The 20,496-nt window shown below is 41.2% G+C and overlaps 1 protein-coding gene across 1 annotated transcript in view; it reads left to right on the forward strand.

Annotated features, from left to right (window-relative positions):
• peli1b (pellino E3 ubiquitin protein ligase 1b) overlaps positions 1 to 20,496 on the forward strand; it is a 42,489-nt gene that overhangs the window by 15,589 nt on the left and 6,404 nt on the right. Inside the window, exons 2-6 of the mRNA XM_035992658.1 lie at positions 8,369 to 8,674; positions 15,605 to 15,734; positions 16,871 to 16,972; positions 17,165 to 17,362; positions 18,884 to 19,072. Of these exons, the coding sequence (XP_035848551.1) occupies positions 8,592 to 8,674; positions 15,605 to 15,734; positions 16,871 to 16,972; positions 17,165 to 17,362; positions 18,884 to 19,072 (702 nt within the window). The 5' untranslated portion in view covers positions 8,369 to 8,591. The remainder of the gene's footprint in view (positions 1 to 8,368; positions 8,675 to 15,604; positions 15,735 to 16,870; positions 16,973 to 17,164; positions 17,363 to 18,883; positions 19,073 to 20,496) is intronic.

Below are 20,496 nucleotides of genomic sequence, written 5' to 3' on the forward strand. Positions count from 1 at the left end.
CTTGGATTTCTCTTCAGTAAAATTAAAGCATATATATATATATATATATATATATATATATATATATATCAGGGGAAAATGTGTATATACATCGGCATCGCATAATTAATATCTTTACATTCAGCGAAAAATAGGAAAAAGGGTGTTGGAGCCCTTTTCCGAAATCCAATTAACACCACTGAAAAAAAACTGAGCAGGCTGGAAAATTCCGTGTTAACTTTCAAGCCTCCTCACACGCTTTTTTTTAAAATTTTGTCTCAAAGTGTGTGTTTTCATCCAGTCAGCCAACAGTAAGGTCTGAAAATGTGTATAACAAAAGACTTACAGCTATCTCGAGATGTCCAGACTCTGAAGCCAGTCTGCAAGTTTCAGATAGGGGCGAATAAGTGAGTTATAATAAGTTCGATCCACATCATCATCATCATCATCATCATCATCAACACCATGGGTCAGCCAATGATGTGAATGAAGGCTGCTTTGGTTTTTATATATATATATATATATATATATATATTAAATTGGATAGTTAGTTAAGTAGCTAGTTTTAATGTTGGTCCGCTTTAGTCTTAGAGGCTGTGCAGTTGCATTATATATAAAAATATAAAACCCAGTAAAAACCTTTGCTACACACCCCAGGTACAGTGAGATACAGTCATAAGAGTAGTAGTGATGTAGAGGTCTTGATCACCACCGGATTAATCAAGACACTTGCTAATGCAACAGGAGTAAGATAAGTGGAACCCCTCTGTTCAAGACAAATGCACATATACTTACACACTAAGTACTGGGAAAAATGCTTCCCGTCTTTCTTTTCATGTTCTGCGATGCCTTCTGTTCATGTTTATTGATCGGACAAGTTTGAGCAAGAATAAGAGACAGAATGGAAGATAGAGGGAAACCCCCCCCCGCCCCCCCCCCCCCCCCCCCCCCCCCCAGATCAGTTTCTGAGTCATCGAGCGTCTAATCTTCACAGTGTGCAAACCCAATCCCTCTCCACTGACCCGACCATGCAACTCTACACACTGGAGACCAGAGCTAGGGCGTCTGGAAACGTGCTCGCGCCCACACAAATGCTCACATTATGCACACAGATGCATTTCACTTGCATTACAAAATAAATCCCCACTGATGTACACACGCAGCCTCCCACTCCTACACGGAAATGTCCCAACTACTTAATTTGTATGGTTAACACATGATTTGACTTGTTATTGAGTGTTGTTAAGATAGAATAATATTTTCGACAAGAACCACTTACAGTACAAGGATGAGGTTTATGGTCAGACTGAGCAGTCTTCCCTTTTCCTACAACTATAAAACCTCCTGCATGGTGTGCTGCATAATACTCCAGTTTATTCACTATCTGGAAAAGCAATGAAGGACATTACAAGAAACCGTAGGAAGCCTTTCATCTCACGCACTTTCCTTCTTTAAAAGCCAATAAATGAATGACTGATGTCCATATCCACAGGGATTTTTTTATTCTGTAATGTTTCTTTTTTTTACCCTGCATCAAACTAACCATAGAGTCTTATCTACCGTGGGGTACAGTGTCTTGCTTTATAGCACTTTGACTTGATGCTGGGGTTTTTTACCACACTTTCAGAACCGCTCATATGAAATGATTTACCCAAATATGTTGCTGACAAGCTAACAATTTATTTAGAGCTCTCACCTGGACAAAAGTAACATCATGTCAGCTGTACTTAAAGGTGAAGAGGTAGCAATTAGTCCTATCCACTCATCATTTTATCATTTTGAGCCGAGGAACGAGTGGTCTGTCTGTGAGCTGACTGGCGGACTGACTGCAGCTGGTGTTTATCACAGGAAGTTGAGGTTTCTGATTTGAGGCATTGACGTGGCTCTGCCTCCCTTGGCATGGAGTTCCTCTCAGAGACAAACTGTTGTTTTTTTTCTTTTGCTCTGTATGATGATTAGAGAAACTTTAGGCTGATTGTAGATGTTGTAGAAGTCCACCCTTTAAGTTAATGGCGGAGCTCAAATTGAGGTTGTTTAGTAGTAGGCCAGGGGCCTTTTTTTATGATGTTTAAATAACCAGCTCGCAGAGGGCTATACCCTCACCCCTCACTGATTTAAAGGTCTTAAAACGGAGTTCAGGGCTGTTATATTCTGGCAAAAGTTAATTTTACACTGTAATACTCTGCTAGTTGGGTTGACTGTTGCTGCCACCATGTCAAAAAAGGTTTCTCATTAAAACTCTTTAATATTTTCATGTTGCATTATATTTTTACTTATTATTAGGGCACACAACTTATTGTGTTAAAGTAATGCCACTAGTTGGTATGTTGTTATAAAAAGCCATGTTCATGTTATATTGAGAGGAAATCTAATCAAAGGAGAAGAGAATACCTATGCTGTCCTATGCACATAAGAGAAGTGTGTGTGCGAGACCTGTTTTATAGATGTTTTTGTACTTTTTTTTCAAGATTAACTGAGTAATGAATGGTTCTATAGAGACTTGAATAAATGCACATAACAATGCATCATATGATGTCTGTAATGCATAGTTTCATTGTAGTTAAAATGGAATCTATATTTGTCAGTGGATTGAATATTGTTGTAACGTAAATGTGCTGTTGTACTTTGGTGTAGTTTGCAGGTATGCCTCCCAAGAGACCTTTTCACTGCTGCTCAATTGGAGCTTGACTGTGGCAGCAATCATCTCTTTCCCTCGAAGCCATGAGTTTAAGCACACGGATATGCTTTTTCTCTTCCACTGAGCTGAACGACTTCAACTTTGCTTTCCAAACAGGACAAGGGTTAAGTTGGGTGGAGTTCTTCCTGGACTGGGAATGTGACAAAGAAAGCTTTTGATAGATCAGCTGAGCATGCCATGTCTTGTTTACTCTGTAGTTCACATTTAACCTCTTTACCATCTACCCAACCATCTACTTTTCTTTAGTTGGTATCTTGCTGGGTTTAACAGGGATGCAGGTTCCTGTTTACGTATCAGAAACATGGCTTTTCTCATTGCAAATTATGTTAAAATATGTGTCCTGTCTTGATGTTGGTTACTTGTTAGATTACTTGTGCATGTAACATTTAATTTAAGGGATTTACAAAAACATAATACACATCTGCAGACAAGAAAAGATAAGACACATCTGTACTGGCAAGAGAATCTAAAAAACTATAAAATGACCGTGGAGATAAAAAAGAATGTTGCATTTTGCAACATGATTTCATTGATTATTTTTCTATAATTTCTAAGTGGATTTATAGGCGTTTATTCGCAAAGGACATTGGAGATAAAATCTTAGTTAAGTGTAGGTCTCACTAAATTTAGGAATGTGTGTATCAGTGTGGGGAGAAGCTGAAGCGCCGTACAATTTATGTCTGTTCTAGATTATCTCACAGGTGGCATTCGGCTGTTCCATTTGAATGTCAGCTGTCCATTTTAAGTCCCGCTCTGCCCATTTTTCATTTGACAGCAGACTACTCAGTGTTCTTTGAAAATGTTCTTTCTCTTTGGTTGCAGACTAGGCTTTGGTACTTCTGTAATTTTATCAGGGTCTGTTACCTAGAACTGATCACCTCTCTGTAAAGTGAGCTGTGGGCATAAAACAGGAAAATGACATTCATACTACAGTGTTGCAATATAGAGCTATTGGTTTTGGGTACACATAACACCAAGATTTTCATGCTCCCCATCTATTTGTGATAAAGGAAGGAAGACATTTGTCATGAGGGATGCCAAGATGATAAGACTGAAGAGGAGGGATAGGTAGAAGAGAGACTTTCTGTTTTTGGAAATTAGTTTATGTAAGCTTTTGAAGAAGAACCGCTGGGGAGCTCAGGGCCTCTCGCTCGCAAGCCGCTCAAGGGAACATGAAAGGTGAGAAACGCCTAAAAGCCTCAGAGTGCTTGAGGATGTGGTGAGAACCAGTAATAGTGGAACGATAAAGGTATCGGATGACCTACTTGATAAAGGGCTTTGATAATGATCACAGCAGCCACAAGTAGGAAGATGAGCAACATTTTTTCCTACCTTTTCTCATTTGTACATGTCCATACCTACGCTAACAAAACTACAATCCACTTTCAGCCTACATTTTATGATACCGTCTTTTAGTGCATCAGGTAGAATTTCAGTTGCTCTTGGAGTGTCATAACAAAACACAGAAAAAAGTAAATATATAACCTACAGGTTGCTAAACACATTCTGGAGACAGCTAGTCAATTTGCAGGAAAATAAATATGAGAAAACCCAAGCAAGATGGATTTGTTTTCAGCAAGCAATTTGTTAAAAATGTGACTCTAGCAGGTGTGCTTCATATTAAACTCCACGTGTCTAGAAAGCCAGAAACATGTCATCCTCTTTGAGTCTATGCCAGGCATCTGTTATTATTTATTGATCTGATGACCCACTTCACCAGAGGCATATCATTACCACTTTCCAGTAATGAAGATGTCACACTGTGTTGGAGGTTAGGGTTTTCTTTTCTACCCTGACCTGTCCTGGTCCCTGATGTGGGCATTCTTCTTTCACAGAGTTTGTCCTTGTTTGCTACAGTTTTTAAATAGTTTATATAAAAAGCTCACTTTTTCTGCTGCTTTTCTTTGTCATATATGTCAATAACCTGCATATCCTTGGATGAGACTGTTGGTTGGACAAAACAAGAAAGTGGAATAAGCCATCTTTGGCTCTGGGCATATTCTGACATAAAAAAAGATTAATCGTTTAATTGAGAAAATAATTGGCAGATTAATCATTATTTAAAATAACAAACTTATTTTACTCTTACCTTATATAGGAGTTCACTTTTATTTCCTTTTATGTTATTAACAATTTAAATGTTTGTCATTGACTGTGTTGGAAATTAATTATTTTAATTTCAGTAAGGCAACTGAGTTGAAAGAATTGCAGGTACAAAAACTGGGAAAACTATAAGTATCATATCATTGGCACATTTTAGTGTCTTGTTATGTAGTGTGTGGGAATTGTTGCCATATAAGCCAGTACAGTAGCTAGTAGCTAATAGTTGACTTAGGAGATTAGTTACCACCATACTGCAGTTCCCCCTTTGAGTTCCTCTTTGTCCACCCTGTTAAGAGTTTCTTCTGACCCATTTCTGGTTTCTGACCTCCTAGCCAGCACCGCCTCTGGTTAAGTTGTTCCTGAAAGTGTTATCCTTTGACTTACCACTTACCAGCATCAAACATTACACACCTTTCAACTGAACATGAATGCATCGTGCAGGGCTAAAATCCTGCAGAGATCTCTGTTAACTTTGGGTGTGACCTGGTTGATTTATAGGTCTGTTTCCTATGCCGTGTTATGTGTTGTCCTTTGGCAAATATGTATGCTAAATAGGACAGTTTGACATGTTGAGAAAAGAGTGCAACTGTTGCCCTGCTTCCGTGTTACATGAAGACATATTTATGTGTTGACTGCCTGTGTGCATGTACATTTGTTTGTCATGTGTTGTGCGCTGTTGGCAGCCAGTGGGAATGGCAGGTGTCATCCGTGCCTCCTTGCAGTTAAGTTTTACGAGGGCTTTTGTAAGTGTGAGGTTGCTGTTCCTGCTGTCAGCAGCACACTGTTACAATCCCTGACCTTGGCCTGCAAAGTCAGTCTCACTGAGCTCTAGATCCACTGTTGTAGGACTGTGTATCTCGGTAGCTAAGCAGCAGTTGGCATGCAGCCACACCGAGCTTTGTGTCATGCAGAGTTGCAGAAGCCGGGAGTTTAGTCAGACACACACACACACTTAAAAAATGATGTACACGCCCATACATAACGTGTGTACTAGCAATGCCAATTTTAAGCAAATTCCTCAGCCAGTTCAATGATCAATCATTTGATGATTTGATTTTTTTTCAGCATTAAGTGAATTAAATAGAGGAATCAAAGGTTGAATTAAAGAAATTAAAGCTGTCGTTCAAAATTGTTCCTGCTCACTGCAATGTTGATTAGTGTAGCTTTGAATATAAAACAAACATCATTCATCATTAGTTCATGGGAAATCTCAGTCTCTGATGTTAAAGGCTAATGTTCACCATACTTCTGGCTGCTTTGCATCCGAATAATGGTCGAGTATGAACTTTATTTCCAGGTAGACAGGCTGGGTGAGTTCATGTACTTGAGCCACACAAGAAGGAAGACTGTTTGTGATTGACGAATTAGGGGGACTTGGGCTCTGGAGAAGCTGCTGCTGTTGAGTTCTTGATAACAATAGAGTTGAGACAAACACATAATTCAGCACTCTGGACTCTGATGTGTTCAATAACGGGAGGACCTACTGCACTCAGACCTTTTTTTCTTTTGGTCTTCAGTTTCTGGATCCATAGGTTAAAATCAATTCCTGGGAAGTCAGCCAACAGCTCCCTCGGCACTACTGAATGTGTGCACATGTGATTGTACACAGATGATTTTACATGCACACAGCTTAGAGCGTAGTGTTTTAGTATGCACTGACAATGCTGCATGTGTGCGTGTGTGTGTGTGTGTGTGTGTGTGTGTGTGTGTGTGAGTATGTGGGATTAACCCCTTCTGTCAGGGGAGCAGGTGGTGCTGAGGCTTATGTCCAGTTTTGCAGTTTAAACACACCAGTCATCCCCTCCCACTTCTTCCTGCACACTTTTCCAGGTCCTCCATTTTGCTTTTATCGCCTCCATCCAGGATAAAACATAGCTCCTCCACCTCGACCTCAGAAAAAGTTGAAAAGATTAACAGCCATTCGTACCACCTGCTGAACTCTGTCAAAAAAAATGTCAACTTAAATGTGTTGAACTCACTGGTGTGATTTCTGTCTGTGACACCCACAGTTTCACCTCCACCCTCTTTTCTCCCTCTCACTGTGTGATGAAGCGGTTGATCATTTCCTGCTATACTGATTCTGTGGTGTGATACACTGAATATAGATCTATTAACACATTTGGGAGTGAAATACCGAGTTGTGAGTTATAACTCAAAGGTGTTATTTCTTCAAGTGTGAGGCTGTGAAACCGTTTGTACGATTGGTAGTACAATAACACTTTAAATTAGGCATGTTAGAAGACATCTGGTAAAGTTTTGAATGAGAACACCGGTATCTCAATACATGTTAGTGTAGTACTGAACAATGCTTCTGACATTGTATCTAATACTTGAGGGCCTCTGTATGAACTCTCCCACTCGGTCTAATGGGACTATCCGCCTTCCTGCTCTTCAGTGAGAGTGTTTGGATTAAAGCCCCCCCCCCATCCCTACTCATCATTACAAGTGTAGGAGAAACATTCTGCCTTATATCAGGACTGCCTGAAAGTGAAGTGATGATGTTGTTTCTATTCTGCTCTTGTTTTGAAAGATAGCGTAGCCCATTTAAGTTTAGCTTTATTTTTTTGTCAAGTGAGAGGAAGAGATGGGACATACAAAAAGGTAATGAGTTTAACTAACAGGAAGTCCATCCTCTCCTTTTTCTCATGCCTTTTTTTCCTCACACATGCTTTCTTTCTCTGCCCCTCGCTGTGATTTCCTGTGTATTTAGAAAGCTGAGTCTGTGTTTTTGAGTCATTCTCTGAAGTCAGCATTTACAGACACCCACCTCGTTCAGCAAGAACAACAAGCAACATGTATTCCCGTCCTTAGTCATGTCCCTGATGCTTTGATGAAGGTCTTTTTATTTTAAAACTTTGCAATAAAATCTTTGGATGTGTGTGGGGGTTGTATTTAGCATGTGTAACTATTGAGCAATTTTAGCCATTTAAAGTTGCTCTAAAATGAGGCTGTGTAGGGCTTAAAGGGTCAGTGAGGACCTTCACCTGGACGGTACAGTGTGAGGGGGGTTCATGATGTCCTATGGGTCCCATCCCTCCCCATGCAAGCCCCCTGACCAACCAGTAGTAGTAACTAGTACTTCCCACCCAAACAGCCCTGAAAATGCAAGGGGTCGGTTGGTCAGTTGTCGTGCGATCCAGAAAGTTGATCTTGTGTAACAGATCCACGAGTTTGAAGGCTTAAAATACTATGTGACAGGATTTTACATCTCTGGAAAGTTATCACGGTGACAATCATTTTGTCTTTCGCCATGACAATCGTGAGGTAAACGGTAAAATTATGACAATAATGTTACAAAGCAATCTACCAGCATCCCCCCCCCGTCTATTGGAACATGGCCTACATCAAAACTGTGTACTGCGAGGACTAAAACCTGGGTGTTTACCCACAGTCATTTAGTGTTTAGTGGAACTTTTCAGGAGGTAGAAATTGCCCCAAAAGCTAGTGTGATTTTTGTTGTCATGAGAACTTGTGTGAGCTATTCACATGCATGAAATTAAATTGCATTTGAATAATGCTTCCTCCACTTAGGCCATCTTGAGTAAACACTCTAATCTTAGTGTTAATCCTTTCTTTGTCACTGTGCAGGGCAGGACGAGTGGTGCTGCGAGAGACGGACACATGAAGCATGAGAGGGTGGAGCTGAGGCTCAGCTGACCCTTCCCCTTCCTTCTCCTCCTTTCCCCGTGCTCCATTCGATCAGCACTTCCCCCCTCCCTTCCCCTCCTTTTCCCTTCCTGTGTCCCTCACCCTGTTGGATCTCACCCATCTTGCCTCCCCTCCTCCTCCAAACCTCAATTAGCCGTGCCCAATGTACTTCCCGGAGCCGGAAAACATCTCCACCACCGCCTCCACCAAAGTGCCAGTGAAGTATGGAGAGCTCATTGTGCTGGGGTAAGCAACAATACATTACAGATACTCATCTTTACATCCAAAACACACCTGTGAATGTATCTCGATGTCCTATCCTAAATGTGTGTATTTGAAAAAAAACGTACATGTAGTACGAGGTAAGAAGTGCAAGGGCCAGAACTGTAGTTACTCTATGTTGTGTAGCTTGAATGTCGCCTGTGTGTATTGGTCATGTTTGACTGTTTTGGTCATTGTTGGATCTGTGACTCATGGCTGATAATGGCTAGTTGTGTTGGTGGCAGTTGTTAGCTGTTTTATCTCAGTCCAATCAGGCGTTTTTGAAAACAAGTTCACCTCCCAGCCACAAACCAAGTTTTTGACCTCTTAATCGACCTGTATAAACCAAGAATCACACAATAGAGGAAGTGAAGCAATGTGTCAACATAGACAGGAAGGAAGACTGCCTGGATGGATCATGGACATGGATGTAAACAATCTATGATTTAAAATATTCAAAATTGGCCTTCAATATTTTTTTTGAGGAATGAAATGGTGATTTGACACATTTGTTAGACCTCAAATGTACACACGATGTATTTGGGTAAAAATCATTAAATGCAAACATTTATTTAATTTATGCTTGTTTACAAGAACACAGGACCACAAGATGTGAACACATGCAGTGATCCAGGAGATAAACCAGAAATGCCTTTCCAGCAAACAACATAAACAATTGTGATATTTATGTCCAGTTGCATGGGGTCATGCACTGGGAGGACACACAGATAGGATTGTTGAAGGGTTAGAATTTAGTATATAATAGATTAGATCAATTATGGCCACGGGCAGCAAAATCTTTTCCTTCAGAGATTTGTTTTGACTCAAGTCCACATACTCAGCTGTAGGAAAAACCTTCCACCCTACCCTGCATCAGCATTGAAGACATGTAACCGCACGCATGCACGCACGCACGCACGTACACACACACACACACACACACACACACACACACACACACACACACACACACACACACTTTCTCCAATAACAACTGACAGTGAAGGACTTCCTTTATCTGTCTGTCTCCTGTTTATTCCCCAAAGGGCTATTCCACTCCACTCCTCGTCCCAGCCCACTCCACAGAGGAATGCAGATGTCGGAAAGAACTCCTTATGCACACGCACACTTTTATGTGCACGTACAACACTGACACACACACACACACACACACACACGCATACATGCACGCACGCACACACACACACACACACACACACGCACACATTTTTCATGTCACACACACACACACACACACACACACACACACACACAGTTGGTTTCACAGCTGACTCACAATTTGTTGTTCTGGGTTGTGCTGGAGCGGTATTGTCAGGGAGATGACCGTGGAAATTTTCCCTTGTGAAAAAAAGCAGTGTGCAGCACTAAGCAGTAAACACAGTTCCATGCCTTTACAAGGGAGAACTCCAGTTTTCCGTTTTGCTCTGCTTTTTCCACTCCTATTTTTTTTTTTTATTTGAGGTCAGGCCGTGCTTTTTAAAAGGTCCCATTTTGCTGGATGACATGAGTAGTCACACACTCTGCTGCAAGTAAGGCTGCTGTAAGTGTAGTGAACACTTTAATACGCGTTACAGTGCATTTTGTGTGTGGCTTCAGTGGGAGTTGAGCCCCTAATGCTGACATTAGTATCATGCTCCACCCAGGGACGTGTATCCATCATTGTGGTCATCATCATCTGTGGCGGCTGTGGCTCATGAGGTAGAGCACAAGGTTGGCGGTTCGATCCCTGGCTCCTCCTGTCCACATGCCGAAGTGTCGTTGAACAAGACTCTGAACCCCAAGTTGCAGGGCCTTGCATGGCAGCTCCGCCACCATTGGCGTATGAATGTGTGTGGAATGGGTGAATAAGATGCAAATTGTAAAGTGCTTTAATTTTGCAAATTATTGGAAACAGAAACTGCAATAAAAATGCTTTCTACTCAGTCGCATCCTAAATTGACACTTGATTTAGGTTAAATCACTGCCTCCTGTAGAGTCATGACTAGTAGGGAGTAGACTACTCACAGTACAGAAACTAGAATGGTGGGTGAACAGTTAAGAGTCATGTCACAGGTTTGAATATGTACAATAAGGCCATCTAGCTTCACATCAGATTTTGTTTGAGGAATGCCAAAAACTGTGATCATTGAGTCCCCCTAATAATAGAATGATTTCCTTTTCACTTTGATTGATGATTTCCTTTTCTGATATATGGATATGGACAACAATTCTGAAGTCTAAAACCAGGCTAACCCTGGAATAGCGTATGAGCTAAACCAGTGTTTCAGAGGATAAAGAAAGCAGTTACTAATACTGATTTGGCATTAAACAATATTTTTCTGTGGGCAGTAATTATACTTACTTAGTTGGTTATGGTTTACTAGATGAAGGACAATTGCGGTAAATTACTTGTTTTCATGAATAACTACAATAAACGGCTCAGCTGTAGTGAACTCCACCCATTTGGATCTCCCAGTAGGCTGAAACAAGGATGAGGATTTCATTGAGACTCCCGTGTGACCAATGAACAGGCTCACACATGCAAATACTAATGGAGAACCCCATCAACACATAGCAAAGTGTTATGTCTGGCCTCCTCGCTAACCCCAGTCCAACATTACCATGTTTGAAGCCCAGTGATGCTAATGGCCTAATCCGGAGGAATGCTCTGTGTCTCTGGGGACGATCTGTTTACAGGAGGGCATACTGGACATCTATGTGGCTTTTTAAACAACTGTGACGTCACTGGATACATTGCAGGCCCTTCAAATCCATCTCTGTCCATCTGTGTATGTGTGTGATTCCGTATTAACATAGTTAAACGTAGTTGTGTGTCCATATCCATGTTTATGCAAAGGCTTTTTTTCACGTATGCCATGAAGTGTAGTGTCCCATGCTTTTCAACAGTGCTGCTGTGTTGCATCAGCAGAATATTGTTCATTTCTAAGACGGTATATATGGGGATGGAGAACACCGAAAGAAACATTCTCCCCCTACCACATATATATTTAGTTTGGCACTAAGACACATTTAAACATCTATTTCGCTATTTAATATTTGCTTTGTAACTTCTATGTTTTTAAGCACTGTATGCCTCTGCCTTCAGTCTAATAACCTTTATAATGTTAACACATGTAACTCAGCCATAGACCATAATTACGGACACAACCTGTCGTTATGTTTTTATAGGTTTACTGCATCAGTGGTAGCTTTTTGCTGTACTGTGAGTTTTAGTTTACTAGTGTTTGGAGGGAACACACTCACACACACACATGTGTGTTGCTAATTGTGGATATTAAAGAAAACAGTATGTGCCTGCACCCACAGACTAACTTTTTCCTAACTCTGCTCCTTCCTGCCTCACTGTAGGAACAACCCGCATATGCACACACGCATTAACACACACTAACTTGTTCCTAACTTTGGCCGTTTTGAGAATATTTGGATACATGTACACTCACACTTTACTGCTACTCATGGGAACCTGGGTTTGAACTGCCAGCAACACTTTGAGCTTTCTCCAGCAGACTGCCCTGCCCTCTCTCCGGATACGGGCTAAACTTACCATGGTTACTCTCTTGCCATGGTTACTCCTCTCAAACGTTGCTGTGGCTCTGTTCTCTCACCATGGTTACTAATAATCCCTCCCAGCGTTGTTTGATCCCAGAAGATCTGTTCTCTCAGAGAAACCTTTCACTGTAGGCGGGGCATCCTTACAACCTTTTGGTGTCTTCTTTACTGGACTCAGTACAATGGGTGGTTACATTTTTAAGAGTCTGATTGGTCAAAGACACTTTCCAGCTGGGCTGAGGTCCTATAGAGCAGTGGTTCTCAAACTTTTTTCAGTAATGTACCCCCTTTGAATTGTTTTTTTAAGCCAAGAACCCCTAGCCTAGAAATCTAGACACACCCTAGCGGCAGCAAATTTAATTTGCAGCCAGAGGGGTCTAGGCACTCTCCGTTGGGTTGCGAGCTGGAAAAACCAAACTCTGGTCAGGCCAATCACATTGTGTATAGAGTCGGTGGGCGGGCTTATGGCTGCTGCTGCTGCTGGGACCAGCGGTCTTCTGGAAGACTTGGAGTTAAGCTTTTCTTTGAGAAAGGAACAAAGAACGGCACTGAAGTCATTCTTAAAAAAGGAAGATGAGTTCGGAGTTTTGCCGACCGGATACGGCAAAAGTTTATCTATCAACTAGCTCTGCTACCTTCTTCGTTGCTCTGCCTGGTTGTAGCGCTGTCCTAGGGAATTTGAAAGACCAAAATTATCACGGTTTTCGGTATTATCACGGTGTGGTCAATATGTTCAGAAAGCACTGATAGGCCTACACAAGCTGAAATAGTTTCAGAAAGTGTAAGTGTTTATTATATTACAAAAATATAGGCAAAACCTTATCAAAAGTGCAACTTTTAACATCAAAGGAACAAGGGTTCAGCATGTAAACAGCTTATTTGTCAGGAACATTTCCAGTAGTGTAGGTTTAAATTATACAAATCCAAACATTCAAGCTAAGACATAAAGAAAAATATGTAAACAAATCAAAGAAACACCACTAATTCTATACTTGTTTTCTTCATAATCAAAATTAAAATGTAAAACTGTACACATGAACACTTTAAAGTAAAATTAAATTATCACGGTTTTCGGTATTAAAACGGTAATTGTTATCGTCAACATTTTTATCACGGTTTACCGTTACACCGGTAATTGTTACATCCCTAGTACCCCCTGCAGTACTCTAAAGTACCCCTAGGGGTACGTGTACCCCCATTTGAGAAACACTGCTATAGGCATGGCTAGTTCTGTAGTCAAAGCGTTTTCTCTTGTTTTTTCTTATTAATGTTTAAAGAAAACTTTTTCAGGCTTTACACAGTCCTGCGTCTGCAGTCCTGGTTTTTTACTACTTTTTTGACATTGTCGCTGTGTTGTCCAGTATTTGTTAAAGTGCTCATATTATGCTTTTTGTCTTTTTCCCTTTCCTTTATTGTGTTATATATCTTTTTTGTGCACGTTATAGGTTTACAAAGTGAAAAAGCCCAAACTCCATCCCAAAGGCACTTACCATCTCCAACAGAAAACACTGTTCACAAACTGCTCCAAACAGCTCTATTGTAGTCCAGCCTTTACTTCAGTGACCAACATGCGTCACTTTGTAGCACAAGTTATAATGCTCGCCTAGCTGCTAGCGTGGCACACCCTCAAACTCTGCTTCTGACTGGCTAGTAGTCCTTACCTAGCTACTGCGCATTTGCGACTCCCAACAAAGATGGAATAGAAGTGTGATGCCTCACTCTGTAGCTAAAACAGAGAGCTCAACACACAGGGTGAAAAGAGGAGCTACAGCAATGTGCAGTACAACAAAAATATGGTGTTTTTTGAAAATGAAACTATGTAAACCTATTCTGATATAACCTCTAAATACAATTATGAACCTGAAAATGAGCATAATATGAGCACTTTAAGTTTACCACTGGATTCCTGCTTTTGTGGAAATCTTTTGATACATTAAAAGCTGCCTTTGAAAGGTTCTGGGTAATGGTACATGCTCTAAAAGTCAAGAGATGTTGTTTTTTTGTATTTTTTTTTATTTGGCTTAACCTTTTTAAAAGAACAAGACCCCAAAATGAATGATATAATAATTCAAGGCTAAGCAAAAAGCTGTAGGAAGAAATTTAATCTCTGATCATGTCTGGTGCCGTGTTTTTCTTGAGTTATCACATTGTATTTATTGCAGTTGAGTATAGTTACAGTATATCAGCGAATCCAGAGGAGTCCATAACTCCTGTGGCTTCTGGGTGTCATAACAATGTTAAAATTGTGAGCGATGTTTATGCATGTGGTAATGTTTATAAAGGTGGTTTGGTTAGCAGGAATAACAAGTCACGCTGGTAATGGCTTACTGTATCTAAAACATGTGTGTGCAATGAAGAACAAAACCTTGTGTAACCTGGGTGTGCGTGCTGTTTACAGCAACTAATGTGTATACATTTATACATGGAAACCCAAAGTACAGCTACAGTGTTTAAATCACTGGCTGCTATAGCAAATGAACACTTTTTTTCTCCATCCAGGGTTTTTTATTTCATTGCTTATATCCACGAATTTTGCTTTTGTTAATCGCTTTTTTGTTGTTTGTATTAGTGTTGTCAACTAGTACCTTCTGCTATGTTGAATGAGATATCTTGATTTTTATGAATGCAATGCAACTTTTTTTTTCGAGGGTTGAACCCCTTTTCTACTATAATGCAGCTGCAGATGGGTCAGTTTAAGTCAGAAACACACAGTTGATATACTGAAAGGTAGCTGGAGATGACGAATGTTTTCTGAAAGTTTTTTTACTTTAGGATATTTAGCAAGACACACACGCACTTGCACTTGCACTTGCACTTGCACTCGCACTCGCACTCGCACTCGCACTCGCACTCGCACTCGCACTCGCACTCGCACTCGCACTCGCACTCACAGAGACACAACAGCACAGTCACGGTGCAGCCGGGAGTCACAGAGACTCCATTCTGTTGGAGGGAACGCCTCTGTTTATCCTTCTTTCCTCAGCCATGTATCAGGCTAAATGAGTCTCTTTGTGTGTTTATTTTCTCAGCCTTTCTGGGGTTATGTTTGGAGGGCTTTGTTGTTTATGGGCACATTATGTGCTTTTGTAAAAAAATAAGAAGAAAAAAATGCATGAAAGTATAGGTGTGTGTGTGTGTGTGTGCGTGTGTGTGCGCGTGCGTGCGCGCGCATGCATGCATGCATATGGTCGTAGGGGCATGGAGGGAGTGCACCAAAATGCCTCAAGCATTTTCCACAATGACTGTTTTTCCAGTGTATTATACGGCTGCTCAGACAATAATGCCCTATTGTTTTGTATATGTATGTGTGTGTGTTTATGTGTTTGTGTACGTGTGTTTGTGCAGGTACAATGGCTCTCTGCCCAACGGGGACCGAGGCCGACGCAAGAGTCGTTTTGCACTTTGTAAGAGACCGAAGGCAAACGGGGTGAAACCCAGCACAGTTCACATCGCCTGCTCTCCACAGGCAGCCAAGGTGAACACACAGACATAAACACACAATACAGTCATCATGTAGTCATCCCAGGGATTACAAAACTGCAGTCATCAAAACCCTACACATCAGCAGTTTCAGTCCCTTTCTTCTTGAACTGAAAGTTTATGTGATGATTTAAGTGAGTTTCATGGCTATAGTGTTCATGAAAGTGATAAAGAAAAGACATATGCGTGAGTTAGAAAATATCATTCTTTTCTCCTCTTAAAAAAGTATCATCTTTGTAGGGGTATGATTTTATTTGTCTGACAACATCAAATGAAACCCAAAGTTCAGTGGATTTGGCCTCGTTTGCTTTTTGTTCTGATATTAAAGTACCAGACACACACACACACACACACACACACACACACACACACACACACACACACACACACACACACACACACACACCATCAGCAAGACAGGAAATGGAAAGTGTTTAGCAAAGCTTCCCTGACTTAGCAGAAAAGGGAAAATAAGCAGATACAAGGCTCTGTCGAAGTTTAAAAGGTATTTGAACAATGTATTTTACACAGAGTTTAACTGGAACACGCTGAAGGTTTTTAGGAGAAACATGTGAACGGTCCAGTGGAAGGTAACGGAGCGTTTTCTAGCAAATGCCTGGGAAGCACATGTCCGTGTGTTTCCATTGTCAGTTATAAGGCCGCCCAGACATCTGTTAAATGAACAGGCGGTTGGACACACACTTTTGTACTCTCTCACACACACACACACACACACACACACACACACACACACACACACACACACACACACACACACACACACACACACACACACACACACACACACAGGGTTTTAGCTGCAATGATTTAAAGAGTCTCAAAGTTCTGTTCTCATTTCTGTCTGTTGGGTGGTCCTGACTGAAAAGATGTTGAAGCTGTGTAAAGTCCAGCCAGTGACTACATAACTGAACTCTTCACCCACTCCACCCTTCCTATTTGTACTTATTGTTCTCCGTGAGGATCAGTGAGAAGGCTTTTTCTTGTCATAAAGCATGTTCAGGTTCAATCCTTGTGTACAATTTAAGTGAAGGGCTTGATTTGAGAGCATTAACTTTTGTCTCTCTATCTTCTCTGTTTTCATCTATCCTTTCTTCCTTACTGTCTCATCAGGCCATAAGCAACAAAGACCAGCACAGCATTTCTTACACTTTGTCTCGAGCCCAGACGGTGGTGGTGGAGTACACCCATGACAGCAATACAGACATGTTCCAGGTAACAAGCCTCAGCTTTTACAACCAGTTACAGTCCTTATTTTTTCCCACTTCACTCCCTCTCACATGATTTACTTGTAATATCGCAATAATTTAATCTCATCTCTAATCTCATAGCTGGAATGCATGAGATTAGTTTTCTTGATATCTCGTCTGAAACATGTTAGAACACATCTCCATCTCTCTTCACCAGATCGGTAGATCAACAGAGGGTCCCATAGACTTTGTAGTGACAGACACAGTGGCGGGCAGCCAGAGTAATGCAGACACCCAGTCGGTCCAGAGCACCATCTCCCGCTTCGCCTGCCGCATCATGTGCCAGCGCACGCCGCCTTACACCGCACGCATCTATGCCGCCGGCTTCGACTCCTCCAAGAACATCTTCCTCGGGGTGAGCTGTGTTTTGTCTGGTGCTTCAGACATGTGTAGGCGAGTATAAGACAGTAAAAGGCAGCAAGATGAAAGGAGAAAGCACCAAATAACCATATGACAAAAGAAATTGAGGGAATAAGACAGGAAATAGTTATTAACTATTATTATAATTAGATAAAATTCTGTGCAAAACCTTTAACCTGTTTTTTTTCCCTATCATGTTTGCTTTTACTTTGTAATACATTTTTTTCATTTAATGTCAGGGCATTTTCACACCTACCTCATTTGGTCCGGACTTTCGGACTTCCGAACCAAAATTACAGGTGTGAAACCTCCCCCGGACCACGGTCCAGATCAAAAGACCAAATTTTGGTTCGATAAAAAGAGGTGGTCTCGGTCCGGACCAAACTGAACCAAGGTCCGGTTTGTTTATAGTGTGAAAGCATTTTTTGGATGGTTCAGACTTTCGGACCAAATACAAGAAGCTCTCAAAAAGTTCCCGTGTCTTGCTTCTCAATATCACAACAAAACAAAAAGAGCCGCAGCACTAGGGGAGAGCAGCAGTCAGTTGAAAAAACTCCGACACAGAGAGAGAAGACGAGAGGATAGAAGCCCGTCTACAAACCAATCAATTATAAGTATCTGGAGACGCAGCTCACGTATGTGATGACGACAGGATGTAGTATTGTCACGTATAGATCTTTAGTGCGCTTGCATAACTGCAGTGTGAAACCAAAACTTACCGGATCAAATGTATACAATGTAACAAAAACATGAACCTTGGTTCGGACTTTCATGTGTGAAAACACCCTCAGAAGCAAACATTATTTTTCTTGATTTGACATTGTCATGACAGCAGAGGGACAACAACTAATGTCCTGTCAAAGTGTCTATGAAACAGGTAGCTCACCTGGTAGAGCGCGCGCCCATGTACAGAGGTCTATTCCTCGACGCAGCGGCCGCGGGTTCGACTCCAACCTTCTGCTTTTGGCCCCTCTCTCTCTCTCTCTCTCTCCTCTCTCTCTCTCTCTCTCTCTCTCTCTCTCTCTCTCTCTTCATGTCTTCAGCTATCCTATATATAAAGGCCTAAAATGCCCAAAAAAATAATCTTAAAAAAAAAAAAAAGTGTCTATGAAAGTATATGAAAAAAGAGGAACTGATGCTTGATAATTTGCTTTCCAGTTTTTTTTATTTTTCAAGCTGCAGCATGTCATTTTGGCAACACTTTTCACTGCGTACAACAAAATGCTGCTGCTAGACAAGTCAGGAATACATTTTCCACTACTCCCTCTCCACCCTATATTGTGCTTTGCACCCTGTTGAGTTCAGATATTTGGTGTTGAGTGCTGAGCGAGATGGCCATGTCCCACTATAAATAAGAATGTCCCACTATAAATAAGAATATACGATTGACAATATACCTACTTATCATAAACAACTGAGTGACAATATATTACAGATTTCTGAATCAGGACTGCATAATAAACATTTAAATTGTCCCCGTTCTGATCACACCCTCCGATGTCTTCGTTTTCCTCAGGAGAAGGCTGCCAAGTGGAAGACGTTAGATGGTCAAATGGACGGGCTGACCACCAACGGCGTGCTGGTGATGCACCCTCGAAACGGCTTCACCCAGGACTCCAAACCAGGCGTCTGGAGGGAGATCTCAGTCTGCGGCAACGTCTTCACCCTGCGGGAGACCCGCTCAGCACAGCAGCGGGGAAAGATGGTGAGAAAAGATGCTAAACATGTAGCGCCACATTCACTGAACACGGTGCGTTCAGTGTGCTCAGAACATTCAAAACAAAGATTCAACTACTAAAGGGCTTTCACAGTCAGGGTGTGTTGACAGAGTAGTTTGAGATTAACCCTAATAAAACATTGCTGCTTTGGAAAGGAACTGTGTTTGTGACTTTTCAAAAGGTAAGGACAGACGGGATAGCAGCTGACAGCCTGCAATAACTGATTTCTGTGGCCATTTGAGTGCAGCGGATTTTGTGATCACAACATAGACATATCACTTTTTAAGCTGATATGGTGAACTTTTTAACAAACAGTTGCTTATTTACACATCCAGCAGTTACATAGCAACATTATTATTCATTTGGAGTCATGTTTGTGTCCACCTGGTGCAATGTAAGTTCAATATTATCTCTGTTTTTAGTCACTACCAACTTTAGCTTCTAAATGCTCCACTGTGTTCAGCAGCTAGTCTCTAACTGTGTCTGTCTTCTGTTTGCTGCTGGGAAGGTAGTGTACAGTGGGTTTTTAGAGCGTTTTCTTTGAAAACAGCTGCCTGCTGCAGCTGAAATTACACTGTGAGTGATAATTCTCTGTAGCTTCGTCACAATGATCGACCCCCTTCACATTGTCGTTGGTTATAACTAGAGATGGCACGATACCATTTTTTGCTTCGATTTCTTTGATCCGATACCAGTATGTCATATATTTCATTATGTTTTAACAACTGTATACTACTATCCCTGTATGGATGTGATATGATTTCTATCTTTGTTGTCGGTCTGGCTCAGGTTAAACTCTTTGTGAAACATGAACAAACACAAACAATGAACGCCACAGAACTTTCTGTTATTATCCAGTTTGACAGTCAGTTATAACGGAAAAAGAACATAAATAAACTACTTTAATGTAGATTTTCTTTAGGGATTTATTACATGGTATCGGATTGGTGCATAAACTCCAGTACTTCCCGATACCGATACCAGCGTTTTAGGCAGTATCGGAGCCGATACCGATACTGGCATCGATATCGGCTCATCTCTAATTATAACCGCTTTAAAAATGAACAAAGCAATGAACAAAACAAATCCTGTCATCATGAAAAAAAAACTTTTCAAGTGTCTGCTTTTCCTACAAAAAAAGCTTCTTTCTGTCTGTCTTTCTTTCCATCACTTCAACTCACACTCTTGTACCAACTCTGTCGTTCAGGCAGCGGGAGGTCAGTCAGAGCTTAACACCACCAGGAGGTTATCGGGATGCCTTCCCCATGGCAACAGGTCCGGCTGTCAAAGCTGTGTGTAACAGGACCTTGTAAGGGGATCCTCCAGCTGACGTCAGAGCCTCTGAGCCAGTTGTAACGCTCCCGCTGTCATGTGGCATTTATCTGATTGCATTTAGGTTGTTGGTGGTGTG

Source organism: Sander lucioperca, chromosome 15 (genome assembly GCF_008315115.2).
Source record: "Sander lucioperca isolate FBNREF2018 chromosome 15, SLUC_FBN_1.2, whole genome shotgun sequence".
Taxonomy (NCBI): domain Eukaryota; kingdom Metazoa; phylum Chordata; class Actinopteri; order Perciformes; family Percidae; genus Sander; species Sander lucioperca.